This window comes from Giraffa tippelskirchi, chromosome 6 (genome assembly GCF_054371585.1).
Source record: "Giraffa tippelskirchi isolate mGirTip1 chromosome 6, T2T-mGirTip1v1.2.pri, whole genome shotgun sequence".
NCBI lineage: Eukaryota > Metazoa > Chordata > Mammalia > Artiodactyla > Giraffidae > Giraffa > Giraffa tippelskirchi.
Genome location: NC_137280.1, coordinates 164,928,605 through 164,950,527, shown reverse-complemented (window position 1 = coordinate 164,950,527; position 21,923 = coordinate 164,928,605). Strand labels below are relative to the sequence as shown.

Here is a 21,923-nt window from a genome sequence, read left to right as displayed (position 1 = left end):
TTTTCCTTCCAAGATAGAAATGTTCACATCTGTCAGCATCACTGATCTGTAATATGTGAGTCGTTTCTGTCTAAATACAACAAAAATGGTAAGGCCTTATAGTAGACTCGTTAGTGTAGTTGCGCCAGGATAAGCTATTTTTGCTACTTGATTTTTTCTTTCTCTGTATTGGTAACTTAACAAAGCCAAGTTCCCAAAACTTGAATGTCTCTTAGCTGTCTTTTGATGGGTTGTACTATGGAACACTATTGTATCTTAAAGTTTTCCTTCTTTAATGGTATGTTGACAGGAGAATCAGTTTGGTGTGTGGTTGTGAGCATTAAGATTTTCTTTTTTGTGCTGATGGAAATGTTCGAGTCCAGAAGGAGGAACGGAAGGTGCAGGAGAGATTCAGGCTGGTAGCAGGAGTGCAGTCCCTGGGAGGGGGAGTGAGGATGGGATCCAAAGCTTGAGAGGAGGGCCTTTGACACTTCTTCTGTCTTCACAGGAGAGAAGATAGATGCAGGTCCGTAGCCATCAGGTTTGTAGATTGGGGGCAGGGGGGTGGTGGGAAGATAAATGTCCCCCTCTGATGGCTCCTGTGTTCTTAGGTATAAGCTGAGGCTGAAAGGAGAAGGAAATGGCAACCCACTCCAGTGTTCTTGCCTGGAGAATCCCAGGGACAGTGGAGCCTGGTGGGCTTCTATCTGTGGGGTCGCACAGAGTCAGACACGACTGAAGCGACTTAGCAGCAGCAGAGGCTGAAAGAGGAGTTGTGTAGGAGGTTTGAGACAAGAAAAGGTATGATACAGTCGTCATTCGCCATGAGAGAAGAAATTTGTTAGTGAGGATTAGCAGGATTACCAGACTCTAATCAATGTCCTTTTGAAACTTCATGTTATTAAAGTGAAATCGGTGTACTCAGTGGGGTAGTGTCTTCCTTCATGTTACCCTTCTCAGGCTCGGAGATGCACATGGTGAATTCCGTATATAGGTGGTAAGGAAGCGTAGGGGAAAGAGAGACCAAGGAGTTGAGGATGTTTGTAAGGGAGTGATGACAGTGATGGGTAATACAGTGTAAGCCGGGACATGAGAGATGAGAATGGAGAAGCAGGGTGATAGTTGGAGGGAGGTGAGGGTGAAAAAAAAAGTTGGTCATAATAGAGGTTAAAGAATTGTTACCATTGCAGTAATTGAACTGGGAGGATAGGAGAGGTACATGCTGGAAACCCAGGTTTTGGATGGCTGACTACTGAGGATAAGTAACTGAGAGGCTGTGACATTCATTGGGTCATCTGCATGATTGATAGAATGAATACAGGCATTGAAGTGGGAGGAAGGATACACTACTTTCACTGAAGGAAAGCGGATTCCTAGGAGGTTGGTAGATGATAGCAACAAGAAGGATATTTTCTGTAGTATAGCTGGTGGTTTGATCTTCAAAGGTGCTGGGGTGCGGGGAGCAGAAGAGAAAATATTACAGGTGACAAGTGTGGCAATGAAAACCCTTGTCTTATCTCCTGTCCTGTGATACGTGGGATGTACGTGAAAAGAAATCAGCTGCAGCATGTAAGATCTGTAGGGCCACAGCCCAGTTTCGTTGAGACAGAACTTGGTACAGTTCAAAGAAAGATTGAACGTAGGGACCTTGGCTGTTCAGATCAGGAGTTTCAGCAGTTGCACTAAAGAGTTCAGGACAGTGGGAGGGAGAGAACTGAGTAAACTTGGGGGAAATAGATAGCGGTGTAGAATGAGAGTCTTAAGGGGTGAAGGATGCCCTGGAGAGGTTAGGTTTCTAGTGAGCGCAGCAGGGGTGGAGGCCATGCCAGAACTAACCCTTGTATAGAAGAAGGTGGACAGGCTGTTGAGACTTGCAGTAAGTGGAGGAGGTGGCGGGGTGCTGGGAGGGGTTGTTTCCTTCAGCACTAGACTGATCTAACACACGTGTGAATCTGTTTCTGTTAATATATACAGAAGTACCGCCGCCTCCTTCTTTCTGATTCCCATATGAATTCCACCAAGCAGTTTATAATTTACACCTGAGAGACTCAGCTGGAAAGCCAAAGATGGGGAACTAGTCAGTGGCAAATGTGTGATGTCTTAATGTGTAGTAACCTAGAATGTTGATGAAATTTTAAGAGAAGTTGCTCCTTAGTGTATTTGCTGTGTCTGGTCTGGTTTATCACCTCATCTCTGGTGCGCCTATAACTCAGTGTGACATACCTTTAGGCAGCCTTGTCTGACTTGTGCGGATAGAGTTGGGAGTCAGGTACTTTTTTCCTTATCTCAGAATTCCATACCTGCTTTCACTGCACTGTTACAATTATTTCCTTAAAAGTCTGTTTCCTATCTTGAAAAACCCAGTGATTAGGCACATAGCAGGTCCTTCCTGACTGTGCATTGACTATGGCGTTTATCATTTGCTCTGCAGTTGTATGCTAGTCATCGCCCTTGGTGTTGGGAACAGGAACGTTAATAAGACTTCAGCGTTTGGAGCTTAGCTTTGGTGCTTACCTCATGGGTGCTGGTTTTTTGGGAGGTAGCATTATGAGATAGAATGGAGCTTGTGCTATATCTTGGCGACATTGCTGGAAGTGTCATGTGGTTGCACGTAAGACTAATAATCTGCCTGCTTCAACTCAGAAGTGTTCCTCTTTTCTCTAGAATATGTAAAATATTAAGAGATAACTTAGTTTTAGCTAGTAGTTTTGTGTTCCTTTTACTGGAACATCTTTGCTTTCTATTTCAAACTGTTTTACCTTAGCAAGTAGTTGTTACTTCTGTAAGCAGTAGCTCTGTATATAATTTTTGTTCTAGTTGACAGGTGTTGTTTAAACATTCATCGCCACTATTTCTTTTGAACATATTTGGTGCAGTCACATTGGAGTCAAAATACTTTCCTAGCATATAATTTCAATGAAAATATCTATCTGTTTAATATGGGGAGATGCTATCATAGGGAAGGAAAATACAGGAGTTGGATAAGGTGAAACAATATGGAAAATAGTTTTGTAAGTGACCAATAGCAGTGTGCCGTGGAGGCAAGCAGGATGGTTGGGTGGTAAGAATAGTCTTAATTGTGCTTTTTATACTTAGTGTTATTCTCAAGGGGCAGAGGGAGGCATTTGGCTGAGGCATGAGGATTACTTGGGCATCTTTGAAAAACGTGCCTCCTATTTCAGGCCCCTCGCAGTCACTGATCCAGTCCAGCTCCCCCTCTCCTTGAGGAAACTGGGGACTGGAGAGGTTAAGTGGTCTTCTGAAGATCACCCAGTTAGTGGTAGGTCCAGATTTCCTGACTGTCAGGTAGACTGTCTTTGATTGTTGTTTGTCCATGAGCTTCCAAAATGTAACGACCGTCTCTTTTAATTTTTTCAACCAGACAGTGTTAAAACAAGAGAAGAATAACTATAATGCCTGGGTTTTTATTGGCGTTGCTGCAGCTGAGCTAGAACAACCTGATCAGGCCCAGGGTGCCTACAAGAAAGCTGCTGAATTAGAGCCAGATCAGCTACTAGCTTGGCAGGTATGTAGTATGTAGACATTCTTTTTTTTTTTTTTTTTTACTATGTTATAACAAAGAACTTTTTTCAAAATACAGGTGACCACTTTACAATAAGCATTTAGACCTCCATTTACCCAGTATTAGAGAGAGGAAATTAAATTTATTGATCTTGTAAACTTGAAAGTTATTCGGTGCCAAGGATGCTGTTTGCTACTATTTAACGTCTAATCCAAAGGATTATTTCCAAATGTTAGGACAGAAATTGAAACATGATTATATAAATCTCTAACTTAATTATGTATGCATATGAGAGACTTATCAAGAATATTCTTTATGCTTATCTGAGGGAAAAGATGGTATATTAATGTGTCTTTAAAAAAATAATATGAAAAAATTTGAAATTCTGTATCTATGAATATGAATTACATTCTTTTTTCTTATTTAATGGTCTCTATTTTTTACTTGGCTTCTCCAGCTTTTTCACGTTTAATGACTTTGTTTCTTATCTTAATCGCATCTTAGAAACTGTGATTAATAGAAGGTAGAAGAGTGGAGAACATGAACCTGTTTGTCTCAGGTTCACACGAACAAGAACATGAGTAGGTTACCTGGTAACATCTCTCTGATGCCAGCTTTTATTGTGTACTGATTGGTTTAGGATATCTATCTTTATTTGAAGCAAAAATGATAATTTCCACAGAGTACTTGGATTTCTTTCTTTTGACCATGTGAAAATAGTGTTGTGTAGTAACATCTTAAGGGTTAAAATTGCATATTAATTTATCAAAAAAGTATTTTTTATTGTGAAATATATTTTCAGAAGTTAAGAGAATGATGAAATGAACCACTCTATGCCCATCATCCAGGTTCAATAAAAACCTACTCACGGCCAGTGATTTTTCATCTGTACTTTCACCCACTCCCTCCTACCCCCAATTATTTGGAGGCAAATCCCAGATGTTTCATTTCATCTGTAAACTATAATAATCTCTATCATAAATAATCTTTACAGATTGTCACTTTACTTAGCAAAATAAATGTGAGCATACTAGATGTCTTTGGAAGAGTAATCGCTGCTGTTTCCTCTTTTAGGGGTTAGCAAGTTTGTATGAGAAATGTAATCACATAAATGCTAAAGATGACTTACCTGGTGTTTACCAAAAGCTCCTGGATCTGTATGAAAGGTAATCAATGTGTGGGGAAAGGCTAGTTTCTTTAAAGGCTTGAAGTAGAAGAAACTGATTAAAATTATATAGAAGTACTCCACACATTTACTGGGAATTAGAAATTATTTTTCTTTCAAACTATTGTTACAGAATCTTAATTGTGATTGAAACAGTAATAGTAGGGGGGTTGACTAATTTGAGAACTTTGATATTGTTTTTAGTCAATATAGTAGAACATAATGTTTCTTAAACCTTTCCTTTTTATGAGAGACTCATTTTATAAAATTTTGCTGTAGTGTGATAGAGGATATGTTCCAGTGGCTAGTATTATTTTGGGGATATTTTAATTTTTTTGTCTTAAGTCCTCAGTTTTTTCCATTAATCAGATTCAAAATCCTCTTTTTCTATTCTAAGTGTTGACAAGCAGAAGTGGTGTGATGTCTGTAAGAAGCTGGTGGATCTGTATTACCAAGAAAAGAAACACGTAGAGGTCGGTTAATGATTTGCTTGGGTAGTAAATTTCTTTTAATAAAACCATTACTAAAAGGAAGCTTTCATTTAGCTTAAGGAAACATTTAAAAAGTTAACATATGGTACGGCATCAACACAAATTACAGTGCTTTGAAAACTGTAACTTGGAATTCAGGTATCATAATTTCCAAACTTTTTTGACACTGGGCAGGGATAAATAAAATAAGTAAAAGTATAGAACTGGACATGGAACAACAGACTGGTTTCAAATAGGAAAAGGAGTATGTCGAGGCTGTATATTGTCACCCTGCTTATTTAACTTATATGCAGAGTACATCATGAGAAACGCTGGGCTGGAAGAAACACAAGCTGGAATCAAGATTGCCGGGAGAAATATCAATAACCTAAGATATGCGGATGACACCACCCTTATGGCAGAAAGTGAAGAAGAACTAAAGAGCCTCTTGATGAAGGTGAAGGAGGAGAGTGAAAAAGTTGGCTTAAGGCTCAACGTTCAGAAAACTAAGATCATGGCATCTGGTCCCATCACTTCATGGGAAATAGATGGGGATACAGTGGAAACAGTGTCAGACTTTATTTTTTTGGGCTCCAGAATCACTGCTGATGGTCACTGCAGCCATGAAATTAAAAGACACTTACTCCTTGGAAGGAAGGTTATGGCCAACCTAGATAGCATATTTAAAAGCAGAGACATTACTTTGCCAACAAAAGTCCATCTAGTCAAGGCTATGGTTTTTCCAGTGGTCATGTATGGATGTGAGAGTTGGACAGTGAAGAAAGCTGAGTGCTGCAGAATTGATGCTTTTGAACTGTGGTGTTGGAGAAGACTCTTGAGAGTCCCTTGGACTGCAAGGAGATCCAATCAATCCATCCTAAAAGAGATCAATCCTGGGTGTTCATTGGAAGGTCTGATGTTGAAGCTGAAACTCCAATACTTCGGGCACCTCATGCGAAGGGTTGACTCATTGGAAAAGGCCCTAATGCTGGGTAGGATTGGGGGCAGGAGGAGAAGGGGATGACAGAGGATGAGATGGTTGGATGGCATCACCGACTCGATGGACATGGGTTTGGGTAGACTCCGGGAGTTGGTGATGGACAGAGAGGCCTGGCGTGCTGCAATTCATGGGGTTGCAAAGAGCTGGACACGACTGAGCGACTGAACTGAACTGAACTGATATAACCTGTAGAATTTAGTGACTCATTTATGGTGTCCCACTGCTGACTGATACTGTAAGTTATGCAGACTGGGGCATGTAGTCGTTCCTGTGTGTTCTCTGCTATTTGAGTCGTACTTCTCATGTAAGGACTATGTGGGCTTGCCCCATCATCCTATTGTTTTATGGAATTCGTAATGGAGTTCTCTGCTTTTGCAATTTTTATGTATTAGTAAATAAAATTATTTTTATTTGTAGATTTAAATGTTTTTAATAGCATTTCAGTATTTTAGATGTAGTAACCGTTTTAAATCTCCTTGATAGGTGGCCCGAACATGGCACAAATTGATAAAGACACGACAGGAAGAAGGTGCAGACAACCAGGAGCTTCATCAGCTGTGGAGGAAACTGACTCAGTTGCTGGCTGAGTGTACTGAGGATCAGAATAATGAGACCCAGCAATTGGTACTGAGCCATGTACTCCCCACAGTTTGTGTCATGAAAATTGATCATTCAGTTGAATTTATAAAATGGAAACATGATATAATATAGAAAAACCAATGTATATCAGACTAGACATTTTAAATTCATAGAGGCTCTTCCTGATAAAGTCATAATTACAGGCCTGCAGGAGAAGGCAATGGCACCCCACTGCAGTACTCTTGCCTGGAAAATCCCATGGATGGAGGAACCTGGTAGGCTGCAGTCCACAGGGTCGCTAAGAGTCGGACACGACTGAGCGACTTCACTTTCATGCATTGGAGAAGGCAGTGGCACCCCACTCCAGTACTCTTGCCTGGAAAATCCCATGGATGGAGGAGCCTGGTAGGCTGCAGTCCACAGGGTCGCTAACAGTCGGACACGACTGAGCGACTTCAATTTCACTTTTCACTTTCATGCATTGGAGAAGGAAATGGCAGCCCACTCCGGTGTTCTTGCCTGGAGAATCCCAGGGACGGCAGAGCCTGCTGGGCTGCCATCTATGGGGTCGCACAGAGTCGGACATGAGTGAGGTGACTTAGCAGTAGCAGCAGTTTCAGACTAAGTCTGGACAGAGTGGAAATGGTATTCAGGGTATCAAAATTTTATGTCCTTGTATTCACAAGAATTCACACTATATCAGTTACTTAATAACTGTGAAAAAGAAACTATGAAATTGACTTTTACAAAACTGCTGTTTTTAAAAAGTTGTATGTTAAAGGTATGTTTCTTCATATTTCTGGACTAAGAGTACTAAATTGCTTTCAGGTTTAACAATGAAATTAGAGTATTTTGTTTATTTATAATTTCAGTTTTTATTGAAGTATTATTGGTTTACAGTGTTGCGTTCATTTCAGGTGTACAGCAAAGTGAATCAGTTATTCATATACATATATCTAATCTTTTTAGATTCTTTTCCCATATAGATCATTAAACAGTATTGAATAGAGTTCCCTGTGCTATATACAGTAGGTCCTCATTAGTTATGTATTTTATATATAGTACTGTGTATATGTCAATCCCAATTTCCCAATTTATCCTTCCCCTGCTACATTCCCCACCTGATAACGGTAAGGTTGTTCTCTCCATCTACCTCTATTTCTGTATCACTTTTTATAGATTCAACATATAAGTGATATCATATGATATTTGTCTTTCTGTGTCTGACTTAACTTTACTCAGTATGACAATCTTTGGGTCCATCCATGTTGTCGCAAATGGGATTATCTCCTTCTTTTTTATGGCTGAGTAATATTCCATTGTATACATGTTTACATCTTCCTTACCCACTCCTCTGTCGATAGACATCTAGGTTGCTTCTGTGTCCTGGCAATTGTAAATAGTGGTGCATTGAGCACTGGGGTGCATGCATCTTTTTGAATTATGATTTTCTGCAGATATATGCCCAGGAGTGGGATTGCTGGATCACATGATAGTTCTGTATTTAGTTTTTTTAAGGAACCTCCGTACTGTTTTCCATATGGTTGTATCATTTTACATTCCCACCAACAGTGTAGGAGGGTTTCTTTTCCTCCACACCATCTCCAGCATTTATTGTTTTGTAGTCCTTTAGAGCCTCTTGATGAAAGTGAAAGAGGAGAGTGAAAAAGTTGGTTTAAAGCTCAGTGTTCAGAAAACTAAGATCATGGCATCCGGTCCCATCACTTCATGGGAAATAGATGGGGAAACAGTGGAAACAGTGTCAGAGTTTATTTTTGGGGGCTCCAAAATCACTGCAGATGGTGATTGCAGCCATGAAATTAAAAGACGCTTGCTCCTTGGAAGGAAGGTTATGGCCAACCTAGATAACATATTTAAAAGCAGAGATATTACTTTGCCAACAAAAGTCCATCTAGTCAAGGCTATGATTTTTTCAGTGGTCATGTATGGATGTGAGAGTTGGACAGTGAAGAAAGCTGAGTGCTGCAGAATTGATGCTTCTGAATTGTGGTGTTGGAGAAGACTCTTGAGAGTCCCTTGGACTGCAAGGAGATCCAATCAATCCATCCTAAAGGAGATCAATCCTGGGTGTTCATTGGAAGGTCTGATGTTGAAGCTGAAACTCCAATACTTTGGCCACCTCATGTGAAGAGTTGACTCATTGGAAAAGACCCTAATGCTGGGTAGGATTGGGGGCAGGAGGAGAAGGGGACGACAGAGGATGAGATGGTTGGATGGCATCACCGACTTGATGGACACGGGTTTGGGTAGGCTCCGGGAGTTGGTGATGGACAGGGAGGCCTGGCGTGCTGCAATTCATGGGGTCGCAAAGAGTCGGACACGACTGAGCGACTGAACTGAAGTGAGTCCTTTAGATGACGACTTTCTGACTGGTGTGAGGTGATACCTGATTGTAGTTTTGATTTACATTTTTCTAACAATTAGTGATGTTGACCGTCTTTTCATGTGCCTCTTGGCCATCTTCTTTGTATGTCTTCTTTGGAGAAATGTCTATTTAGATCTTGCACTCAGTTTTTGCTTGGGTTATTTGGTTTTTCTTTTTGTTGTTGTTATTGAGCTGCATGAAGTGTTTGTATTAAATGTATTTTTGAGATTAATCTCTTGTCAGTAATAGACTATTATATTTAGAGTGTTTATTTTTAGTATTTAGATTGCTTATTCCTAGCAATATTCCTTTTTAAACTGCAGCTTTTCGAGTAATTGAAAAGAATTTTTAAAAGACTATAAAAAAAACCATTGCGTTTGAACTGTAAATGAAAAATATTTTCATCATTCTATTTTTTATAAGTTTAAAGGTAAACTTAATTTCTTATTATAGTAAATAAGCACTCAATGTACAGTTGTTAAATTGAATAGAATTTAAAAATGTTAACAATTATAGATTCTACATAAGATTGGAAGCTCATTTCTTCATTTGTCCACTCACTCATTTGTTCCTTTAATCAGAAAGTGTTTATGGGGAAACTATCACTGTATGTCAGGCAATGTCCTAAGTGCTAGGAATGAAAATAGGAGAATAAGATGTTCATTCATTTGTATATTGGAGATTAATCCTTTGTCAGTTGTTTCATTTGCTATTATTTTCTCCCATTCTGAGGGTTGTCTTTTCACCTTGTTTATAGTTTCCTTTGCTGTTTAAGTTTAATTAAGTCACATTTGTTTATTTTTGTTTTATTTCCATTACTCTAGGAGTTGGGTCATAAAGGATTTTGCTGTGATTTACGTCAGAGATGCTTCTGCCTGTTTTCCTCTAAGAATTTTATAGTTTCTGGTCGTACATTAAGGTCTTTAATCCCTTTTGAGTTTATTTTTGTATATGGTGTAGGAAGTACTCTAATTTCATTATTTTGCACATAGCTGTCCAGTTTTCCCAGCACCACTTGTTGAAAGGACTGTCTTATCTCCATTGTATATATTGATTTATTGGTGTATAGATTCACTTGTAGAAAGAAATTGAATGGTGACAAAATTAGGTGATTTATTGATTTCTCTTAAACCATGTCTTCATATTTGACTTCATTATTTCTTTAAAATAGTATAGGTTACCAGAGTATCAGAGACAAGCTGAAATAACTAAAATTAATAAAAAAATCCATACTGTACTCCTCCATGAAAGAGAACTAATTATGCTTTTCATTTTAAGAATTAACTTCTAACTGTTAAAAATAGGATAAAAGTATTGGGGGGCAGTTATTTTCACCCTGAATGCTAGTGATACTCTGCTTTATTTGTGTTCAGAAAAAAAATTTGTCATATATTTTACATGTGGATTAATTTCTTTACTATGTTTTTGAACCTGTTGTGTGTGCTAGACTTTGTTAGGCTTCTTTTTTTATTTTCTTCAAGATCATTAACTTTATCAGAGCAGTAAAATTTTACTTATTTATATAGACTTTATATCATCCTTTACAAAGAGTATTTGAGATGCTGAACTGTATTATGAATTTTCATTATACAGTCATGGAAATTCATTCTGAAAAATGTGTAACTTACGTAACCAAATGACTGGGACTCTTTAAAAAATGCTTGCCTTGGATTCAGGTATTGCTGGTTTTGCTGAGGAAACATTTAGAAGGCTTCTTTAGAAATTTTCTTCAAAGTCAGTTAATAGTACTGTATAAAAGAAATGATCTCATTATAGTTCAGTCATATCTCTGATTTTCTTTTACCAAAAGTATGACTTCATAAACATTTTTTTTTGAAATTGAAGATTTGCTATTATGAAGATGTTCCAAAGACTGTACTGGTGATTTCAGAAGAGCTGTTTTAAAAGTGATCTGAGCAATAGAAGCTACACTGGCATATGAGACTGCACCTCTCAACTACTTAGTAGAGAGCAGCAAGCACTTATGAGAATGTTTCATTAATATTGTTAAGCAATTTATAGTTGTCCCTTATTAGTTCAATGCAGTCTGCTGGCCAGTTGGAGTTGGAATGTATTCCAAGCTTACTTATACATTTTTTCCCCTCCTTGAAATTGTCAGGGCCAGACAAGAAACATATTTGCAGTTACTAGTTGAAGGTGTCCTTTGTATAAAGTGAGTCTTCTGTGTTCACCTGTTTGTTACATTTGTCACTTAAGTAAACTACAGATGATAGCTTTTTTGTTTCTGTTTCAGCTTTTAACTGCTTTTGAGAATGCCCTGGGTTTATCAGATAAGATTCCTAGTGAAGATCACCAAGTGCTATATAAACATTTCATTCAGTGTTTATCCAAAGTAAGTTGATTTTTAAAATCTCTGACATGACTTTTCTATTCTAATTAGGAAAGTAAGCATAAATATATTTTGCTGCTACTCAGTTTATTTTACTTTTTTTTATTTTCAAGTTTCCTCATGAGACTGCTAGGTTGAAGAAGGCCTGTGAAGGAATGATAAACATCTATCCCACTGTACAGTATCCATTAGAAGTGCTTTGTTTACATTTAATTGAATCAGGTAATTTCTTCTTTATTGTATTGTGTATCCTAGAGATGTGAGAGTAATGTTACTGTCAATCAAAAATTGCTTTGTTGTCTGTCGTGTGTAAAGTATTGTTTCAGTATTTCTGGACATGAGAGAAAGTGTAATACATAGTCTTTATGCACATGCTACTAAGTCGCTTCAGTCGTGTCCGACTCTGTGTGACCCCATCGACGGCAGCCCACCAGGCTCCCCTGTCCCTGGAATTCTCCAGGCAAGAACACTGGAGTAGGCTGCCATTTCCTTCTCCAGTGCAGGAAAGTGAAAAGTGAAAGTGAAGTCGCTCTGTCTTGTCCGACTCTTCGCGACCCCATGGACTGCAGCCTACCAGGCCCCTCCATCCATGGGGTTCTCCAGGCAAGAGTACTGGAGTGGGGTGCCAGGCTGGGAAATACAACCAAGTACAGTGACACAGGGAATTGTGAGCCACAGAGTTCATTGTTGATAAGTAAGGTCTTTTGGAAGGTGGGAATTGGAGAAGGTCTTTTCCATAGAAATGAGATGAACAGGAGGAGGTGAAAGGTACTCCCCATGGCATGAGCAGAAGTATGGAGCTAGGTGCAGTTTGGGGGAAGAGTAGAATAGTTTTATTTGCTGTAGTAGAAAGAATGACTAAGATCTGTTTTGCTGAAGTAGTTTAGACTGTATTACATAGGGATATGAATGTCCTGCATCCTCAGTGTTGATGTTATGTCATATGTCAGTGTCACACAAGTACATTGTTAAATATGATAAAGTAATGAAGTTTGCGAATGATCTTTTTCAATAAAGCAGAGCAGAATTCAAGTCAGAGAGCATGTTTTAGTGTATGCTTCATGCTTTTGCTTTGTTGTGTACTTTGTTTGGGGGAAGAGAGAAGTGATGACAGCTAGCCTGCTGGGAGTTGCCACGACTTGAAGCTGTAGGTGTCTTGTGCCTGTCAGTTTACAGGATGTTGACTATATTGGTTTTCACAGCAGCTGCTGTCCTTTTTTGCCAGGGTCTGTGCTGAATAGGTCCTTTAAAAATAACTTGAATATCACTCCTGTCCATATCTGTATTCACCTGATACAAATAAAGTTCATAGAAGTCAGTCATTGGGATGGAATTAACAGTACCATACCAGTGTAGTAGTGATTGTGAGTTAGTGCAGAGCTTTCCTAAGCTAAGTTTTTTTACTTTATTGCTAAATGAGTATACACTTGGGAATACTTTGTTTGTTACTGACCGTCACATGTTCCATAATTGAAAAATGGTCGAAAACTACTGCTAAAGATAATAGAGGGAAAATTCCTGTTACAGAAATCTCATTACACCAATCTTGACTCTCCCTACTCTGACTTCCCCTTATAAGTCCAACTTGTATTTTTCCCCCCTAGTGTCTGAGTTGAAGTCCTGAACTCTTACCTTCAGTCTTTGATTTTTTTATGGTGAGAAGTAAATGGATCCCCTTTTCCTTACTTTAACCGAGTCTAAGATAGACATGGAAGAACACTTTGCTCTAACGTGAGAAAAGCAAATGCTGTAAGTGTTGTGCGTGCTCAGTTGTGGCCGATTCTTTGCGGCCCCTTGGACTAGAGCCCACCAGACTCCTCTGTCTGTGGAATTTTTCAGGCAAGAATACTGGAGTGTGTTGCCATTTCCTCCTCCAGGGGATCTTCCTGACCTAGGGATCGAGCCTGCATCTCTTGCATCTCCTGCATTGGCAGGCGGATTCTTTACTGCTAGTGCCACCTGGGAAGCATGAAAGTGTTGTAGTGAGTAGCTTTATGAAGTATAAAGTCTTTAACATGGTATGCAGGATCTACTGTACAGAAGACAGACTAGATTGGATAAAATACATGAAACTAAGAATGAATGAACTATAGGAATGAATGAACTGGGAATATGATAGCAACTGAAAGTAACAGGTGAATGAAAAAAATAGAAGAGATTTTTTAGAAGTGAAGGGAGGGAGAAATCAATTTTAATTTTGGGCTTTCCTGAAAAGTTGCACTAATATGGAATGATGGTTTGTACAAAGGTAAGTTGTTGAGAGGAGGTGTTAACGGGTATTCAGAGGGGAATGCTTATCAGGATTTTCCCACAAGAGATAGTACAAAGGCTAGTTTTAAGGCTTGGACACCATTTGCATGTAGGTGAGAGGGAATGTAGTGGATGACTTTGGAGGATGCCTGAAGGGCATAAACATGTAAAATGTTGTTTGTATGGAAAGGGAGGAAGAGGGGAAAGAAGGAAATGGAGGGCAAAGAAGTAAAGAGATTAGAGAGGAAGGTGGGGACCTCGATAAAAAGCAACACGGAAGGCAATGAAAGCATTTCACAAGGGAGAGATTGAGCAACTCATTTTATGATTAAGAGGCCTTTAGTAGGGCTATCTTTTTTCATCAAAGTGAGTGAATTGAAACTTAGAATACATGATGGGAAAAGAGTAGGAAGAAGTGGTGAACAGGTGTAAAGAGAAGCAATCCAGGCACGGACTGACTTCCTTTAAGGAGGGGAGGAGGAAGCGTCGGAAGGGGAATTGCAGTGGTGTCACCTGGAAGGAGAGTTTCAAGAAGAAAGAGCTAGTTAATGTTGTGGACGTTGCCTTGAGGTCAAGGAGGAGGATGCCTGCCGAGAGACTTTCAGTACAAGAAGCATGCTTAGAGCTTGTGTGTGTGGTTTTCTGTTTTGTTTTGTTTTCCTCAAATAGGAAGCATAGTTCTAAATCACCCAGTTCCTTCAAATTTTAACTTGAGGCCAGTGTGTTCCCAAGATAAGCGAACTGGTTCTCTTTCTTGTGTCGCCTCTGGTGTCCATCCTCCAGCCATTTTTCTGCAATTACAATTGTGATTGAGAAATTCATGCCTGGAGTTCACCCTTTTGTTTCTGTTCCTGTTCAGCCATTAACGACTTGTGCCATTCCCTCTTTCTTGAACTGCTCATGTGAAGATACTCTGACATTTCTTTTTGAAGACTGATTAAATGCTTTCTTAATAGGCACATATAACCCTCTAATGTGGATTTGTTGAGTAAATATGCCTTCATATCCCCAAAAGCCTACAAAATTGTAGAAGTAGGATCAACAAGTAGTTTGTGTGTAAAGCAATTATCCTTCAATTAAAACTGAACTAAAAAACAAAGATCAAAAAAAAAAGTAGTCTGCAGACTTTTGCCTATAAATTCAATATTTGACAAAGTGTTTTAGTAAGAGATAGCAAAGGGGTTATGCTATATGATTAGAGAGGGTGTTGGTTTATGTGAAAAAAAAATCATTCTCAAAGAGGTTATGAGGATGGGTAATTTGCAGAATTGAAAGAGAGATCTATATCCTGGCAAAGGGGAGTGGGTCAGTGGATATCTACCCACGTGGGACAGCTTCTTTCCCTGCTGGAATGTTGGTTGTGAGGGTTTGCAGAATGGAGCAGTGCAGACTTGGACATGTTAGATACAGGAGGTGCAGCATTATTCTGGGGTGAGAGCTCAGTAGTTAAGTCAGTAGAAAGCTGTACTTAATGGTTTCTTTCTTTCTTTTTCATATTTTCATTGCTCCTTGAAGCTGAACTTTCTGTATATTAAGAACTTTTGAAAATCTGGAAGGCCTCCTGAAGGCTGATCTATCCTCCTCCAGAGTCCTTCAGTGCCTGCAGAATTAGCTACTTCACAACAGTTAATCACTGGGTTCTTTTCCACTGAGAACAAATAGATTCCATTCTCTTTTGTCCTCCTTTGCATGTCGAGGCTTGAAGATGTGTTTTCAAAATGACTCTGTTTATAAAGCTTCACATAACAAGTAGTGAATAGCTTTCACAGTCATCATCTGATGAAATGTTATATCATGCTAAATGACCTTTTTTGATTTATTTTGTTTTGCTTTATTGCTGAAATGCGGGAAGATAAAAAAGATTTGGTTCTTCAAACAGAAAAGAGTTTAAGATTTTGTGTTCTAGAAATATTAGAAAATCCAGGTGGAAATAAAGAAATGAGTACATGCTGTTTTTCTCCCTCCCAAGCTAGGTTATTTAAAAAAAAAATTCTATAGCACTGATGGATTTCTTTGGGATGTCAGAAATAAAATGGTTATTAAAAAAATAGCTCTTGCCTTTTTTGTGTGATAAACTTTAGGAAACAGAATTCTTATAGCTATTATTTAGCACCTGTTCTGAACCTTTTCAGAACATCTTTTATCAGCTCTATGTCTAGCTTGCCCTGTTTATTTTTTTATTTGGCTCTGTGGGGTCTTTGTTGCAGTGTTTGGGATCTTTAGTGGTGACATGTGGGATCTAGTTCCCTGACCAGGGATCAAACCCGGGTCTCCTGCATTGGGGGCATGGAGACTTAACCACTGGACCACTAGGGGAGTCCCTCTTGCTTGCCTTCTTGATAAATAAAGGTAATATTGCCAAACTGTTTTAAAGACAGTGAGTCTGGAATCTTAGAGTCTTTTAAATGTTAAAAAGAGCAGGTAAGTTAAATAAATGATTGTTTAGTCAGATTAATGAAGTCTGTTTCCTCTCTGGTTTTGTCTTCAACATTAGTGTGGAGAAGTGTATTGAGAGTTGAAGCTGGGATATTCCGTGTCTCTTTACACAGGATCACTAGTGTTGTTACTACTGTTGATGGTTTTTGTGAACACTGTAGAGAAATCCTGTAAGTGCCACTTGATCGTATGTTGAGAGTATGTTATCAAGGGCTTGAGATGAATATAGTTTCCCCAAATCTTTTTGTTTCTATAATTGTGCTCCCAGATGTTAACAAAGGGAATACGTTAGAAAAATTTACCTTGTTTTAAAAGGTTTTCATGTTGTTCCTGGACCTTTTGGAAACTGTTTTCATCTACTAGTCACACTTGGCTCATGTGTGTGCAGTTTTTACTTACCTTAAGTGTGCATGATCGTTAGAAAGATGCCTGATTGGCTTGTCTTCTTTTCATCCTGGGTGTGTTTTCTGTAATCGGGCAGTTTTAATAGCCAGGATAGCCTGTCACGAATTGTGTTTTTATTGAGTAAGAGAGTTTTGACTCAGTTGAGTAGAAATTGAAGATAAATTTTAGTAGCCATTTTATTTTCTTTTTTAGAATGGTGACTGTTTTTAATTTTCCATAGTCATTCTCAGCCATTTACCTAGTCATAGACTCAGCCTTTTGGGACATCTGTGTATCATGGTATTAATTTTTTAAAAGGTTTTTCTTTTAGCTGTGCTGGGTTTTCGCTGCTGTGTGGGCTTTTCTCTGGTTGCGGCGATCGGGGACTGCTCCCTGGCCGTGGTGTGAGGGCCTGTTGCTGTGGTGGCGTCTCCTGTTGCAGAGTATGGGCCCCAGGGCTCCTGGCTTCAGCTTGTGGCTTGTGGGCTTAGCAGTTGCATTTCCCGGGCTCTAGAGCACAGGCTCAGTAGTTGTGACTCATGGGCCCAGTTGCTCCGCAGCACGTGGGATCTTCCCGGCCCAAGGACTGAACTTATGTCTCCAGCACTGGCAGGTGGGTTCCTCACCGCTGAGCCACTAGTAAAGCCCCATAACGGTGTTTTAAAAAGATTATTACAATATTTAATGAATGTCTGCCATATGCAAGTTACTATACTGGTCCCTATCTTTCAGAAATGACTGTTTAGCTACGGAGACAGCAAAGGCAGGGTATACATGTTATAAAGCTAATAATACAGTTGGCATATGCCACTGATAAATACTGTTAGACTGGTGGTTCTTAAAGTATGATCTCTGGACCAGGAGTATCAGTATCACCTGAGAACTTGTTAGAAATGCAGATTCTCAGGTCTAATAGCAGACCTACTGAACCAGAAACTTTGAGAGTGAAGCTCAGCATTTTGGGTTTTTAAAAAGTCCTCCAGGTTATTCTGATATCTAGTTTAGACAATACCACTGGATAAAATGGGGGGAGGGGAACTCCAGTGATTTGCTTTTGGAGGATGTAGGGTGTATGAAACTAGGCATATTTATTCTTGGAATTCATCTTTATAGAACTGATAGAACATATTGACAGAAGGGGAATTCTTGTCTAGAAGCAGGCTTCTTTTTTCTGGCTTATTAACCAAAGTAATATTTCTCCCAATTGATTCTTATATTTCACCAAACAGTATTGAAATTTTAATACTTTAGCCATTATGAATTCTGTGAATTTTTGGTGCTAACTTGGACTTCTAAATTAATATGTAAAATATTATTTAGAGATTATGCATTGTTACATATTTGGTTTTGAAAATTTTGAAATATGTAAGCTAAATGGTATCATGCAAAGAATTCACCTTTAATATCTGTTGCTGAAACAGTGATTCCATATGTGGTTTGTGACTGTCTGTTTTACATAGATACATAAGCATCAGGTCTTTTTAACCTATTTTTTAACCTATTTTTACTTATTCCCTTATTTATTGCTTCAAGTTGTAAATTACTGTCTAAATAACTTTTTAAGAATTTTCTTATGTGGTTAAACAATTTATTAAAGTGGTGAATGGTATTCACAGTTTATTCTCAAAACAGAAGCCATCTTTTCCACGTGTTTTTATGCTTTTATGCTTTTCTGGGAACAGGAATCTTGAGATTGATTGTGGTTGGAGAAAATGGAAATATAACAGAACCTACAATGTTTTCTAAGCTAATTTTTTTACCAAAATAAATTCAAAATGCAGACATTGAATGATTACTACGTAAGCTTAACTAACTTACATAGGGAAAGGAAGTTTTGAAAGAATGCGGAAATGTAGTGCTGAACATGTAAGCCTGAGAAGACTGTGACTCAGTCTTTGTACAGGGTACCATGTGCTGGACGAGTCCACTGCATCTGGCATCTTGGATGTCACATCTCTGGCACCACATTGTTGTCCAGGGAGAAATTAATGAAGATACTGTCCTTTGACAAGAATTCCTTCATCTAACAACCAAAATTGTTACTGCTGAATAGAAAAGGGAAACACAGTGGCAAGCGGTGACTGAGTGTTAGCCTTATTAGCCATAGTTTTCTTATTTCAAACCCTTGAGTATGACAGCAGGTTTGGTTTACTGATACTGCTGTGAATAAAGTGGCTTCTACTTCTGGTATTTAAGAAGAAGAAGGAACATGATTTTTTTTTAAATGAAATGTTAATATTTTCTAGATTTGTTGGTCTATTTAAAATTTGAATTCCTGGAATCAGAATGTGGAGGTGTATGTATAAGCCAGCTTTTGAGATTTAAGGTTTCAAGAACTTAAAAAGATTTATGGTGTGTAGGTTTTGGCACGTATTGGTATATATATACGCTAGTAACTTTTTCTTTTAATTCCAGGCCGTCTTACTGATGAGGGAGAACAGTATTGTTGTAGACTAGTGGAAATGGATCCCAAGAGTGGTACAGGTCTCATTGGTTTAGGCATTAAAGCATTACAAGACAAAAAGTATGAAGATGCTGTTAGGAACTTAACAGAAGGTAAGTGTATGGTGTGCAGCGTACAACATGAGGTGTAGTTGTTAGTCAGCAGTTATTTATCTTTGGGCCTTTCTTTAAGGAATATATATATATTTAGGATAGAAGCAAAAAGAAAAAAAATGTACATACATGTTCTGGAGTCTGCTTAAGTTTGAATTCCAACTCTACCATTCACAAATTTCAAGACCTTAGGAAAGTTCATTGAACTTTGTGTCTCATTGTTTTTATCTGTAAAATAAAGATAATATCTCCATCCTTAGGAGGCTTTAATTTAGTCTCACCCAGTACGATGTTTCTGGATGAACTTTCATTCAAATTGAGATCTGAGTGACAAATAGAAAACCTGGCAGTAGGAAGGGTATCTTAGGCCGAGAGTTGAAATAGCCTGAGCTGAGAGAAGAGCTAGTATTCCTGGAACTCCTGGTCATTCAGCAAGATTTGAAAATGAAGTATGAGAACAACAATGAAGGCTGGAAAGGAGCCTTGCAAACCTCATTCAGGAGTTTATGTGTTGTCCGACTGGGACCCATTGGAAGGTCTTAAGTATAGGGATTTCATAATCCCATTTGTATTTTTAGAAATATTTTGGCTACAGTGTAGAGAACGAATTTGAGTAGAGGGCAAGCTCTTGCACCGATCTGAGATGGACGGTGGAGATCCTGACTGAAGTGATGGGCATGGAATCAGTGTGACTTTGTGACTAATTGGATATGGGCGACAAGGGAGAGGGGAGGAGACTGATTTGGGGAGTGGGTGGTGGGGCTGTTCACCTCAGTAGTAACGGAAACCTTGGACTTTGTGATTGCTGTTGTCTTCTTAGGGGTGAAGGAAAGCCCCCTCTGCACAGCTGGATGGTATCATCTGGCAGAAGCCCAAGTCAGAATGCATAAACCTAAGGAAGCTGTCCTTTCATGCAATCAAGGTATTCCTGACACCTTTCAGGGTGGCCAACTTGGCTGCTTCTCGTCTTAAGGAAGAACAATGGTGGTGCTTTATTTTGTATTCTAAGTTGACAGCTAATTTAAATTTTATTGGGGAGGTCAAAAAAAGCCCATCAAGTCTGTATGCATGTCTACTATTTATTTTCAAACTGACAGTGAGTATTTTTCCAAGGTTACTTATACTTGGAATTTTGATATAAAGTCAGTTTAGGCTTGTGTGGTGATGCTCTCTGTTTGTAATAGGGAAGTTTCTGGTGTGTCCTGCAACCTTCACTCCAGTGTAGATTCTTGATTGCTTTAATATAGATAATAGACAAGGAGAGGTATCTTAGAGCTTATTTGAATATGTTCACATGGGTCAAGTGTGGGTGTCAGAAATCATGAAAGTGATTGACTGCTCTTGACCTAGTTGGTGACCTGGCTTCTGCAGCTGAGAAATAATTTACCATGGTTCATCCTAATTCAGCTTCTTTTCCCTTCCGTTATCTTTAATGGGCTATTTTTGTGGTAGATGCTTTGGCTGAGGGTTAACCTCTGTTATGTAGCAGATATAGACAACCATTGTTGTGTTTCAAAATGTTCCGTTTTATTATATGTTACGTGAAGATAGACGTTTTAAATTTTGATCTGTTCTGTTTTAAATTCAGGTATTTTCATAAAGAGTTCAGGGAAGAATTTATATTTAGCTTTGAATTGTTCTTCATGTATATTGTTTCAACAGTTTATGCTTACTATATCTGTGATTTGTTATGTTACCCTAAAAAAGAAAAAAAAGTGGTTTGGTTGTCTTCATTCAGATGTCCTTCCTTTTGTCAGCTCTGAAGAATATAGATAATATTGGTGTGTCTAGTGGCAGTCTGCATCAGAAGAACCTTTGTCTTCGTTTGAAAGCAGAGGCTTTGATTAAACTCTCAGATTATGAATCTTCAGAGGAAGCAATTCGTACCCTTGATCAGGTAGTCTTATCATCGAATTTTCCCTTCGTTATTAATATTTAGTTTCTGGTCAACCAGACATCAACCATTCTCTTCTTGCCACAAATAGTTACTTAGAAAAACTTTGTGTTAGAGCTATGAATTCACTAAATCTGCACTTCTGTAAGTTATTTACACAGTTGGAAACTCCTCAAGTTATTTGTCTGCTTCTTGGTTAAGTACTTACAATGTTTTTCATATAACGCAGTTTCTTTCTTATTCTTGCTCTTATTCTCCTTTTCACTTTTTTCCCTCTGGGGTTATCATTACTTGATTATTATTAGTTTGAAATTCTAAATTTTGCCCTTCAGATAATATTTCATAGACTATTGACAAGAATTATTAAAGACACTAGTAGCTTCATGGTGCCTTTAAAGATATTTTTCAGATAAAGGCCATTTTATGTAAAATTGAAATTATATCACTCAGTATATTGCAGAGTTTTGAATTTTTATAAAAAAAATCCTTGTTTTGTATATTTCAAAGGGCTTTGCATTTCATAGTATTTCTTTAAAATTAGAACAGCTGTCAGAATCCTTCAAGACCTAGTATCTTATTTTCTTGTTTTCTACTTGTCTTCTTGTCTTCCATCAACAGTGTATTTTGTGTGAATGCTTTGGAAAGGTCTTTCCACGGTTTTTGTGTTTTTTTTTTTTACAAAAAAGAAAAAATAAGTTTCTGGAAGAACTGGTAGAATCCAGTCTGAGACAGATAATGGACAAGAAGAGCCCAGAACTTCTTACAATGCAAGAAATCAAAGAAACAATAAAAGACTATTAGAATTATGTCAGAAGGGTTCAGGAGCTAGCATGAATTGATTTTTGCTGACTAAAGAGGGGATGCTTCGGGAACTAGTAACTGCAGTAGATTAAAAGACATCATTTGTATTTAAATCCTTATGTTAATGATGATACCAAAAATTCAATGAAA

General features: G+C 38.4%; 1 protein-coding gene across 7 annotated transcripts in view; it reads left to right on the top strand.

Moving 5' to 3' along the window:
- The window catches only part of SKIC3 (SKI3 subunit of superkiller complex), a 98,619-nt gene that overhangs the window by 11,706 nt on the left and 64,990 nt on the right, over positions 1-21,923 (top strand). For 2 of the 7 annotated variants that reach the window (XM_081498754.1, XM_081498753.1), the window contains 9 exons: positions 3,362-3,505; positions 4,577-4,668; positions 5,065-5,140; positions 6,621-6,761; positions 11,357-11,455; positions 11,566-11,674; positions 18,938-19,078; positions 19,899-20,000; positions 20,836-20,975. In XM_081498754.1, the coding sequence (XP_081354880.1) occupies positions 3,362-3,505; positions 4,577-4,668; positions 5,065-5,140; positions 6,621-6,761; positions 11,357-11,455; positions 11,566-11,674; positions 18,938-19,078; positions 19,899-20,000; positions 20,836-20,975 (1,044 nt within the window). Of the gene's footprint in view, positions 1-289; positions 399-487; positions 521-608; positions 781-3,361; positions 3,506-4,576; positions 4,669-5,064; positions 5,141-6,620; positions 6,762-11,356; positions 11,456-11,565; positions 11,675-18,937; positions 19,079-19,898; positions 20,001-20,835; positions 20,976-21,923 lie in introns of those variants that run through there. The other 5 variants (XM_081498758.1, XM_081498757.1, XM_081498755.1 and 2 more) reach the window with 5 other exon arrangements.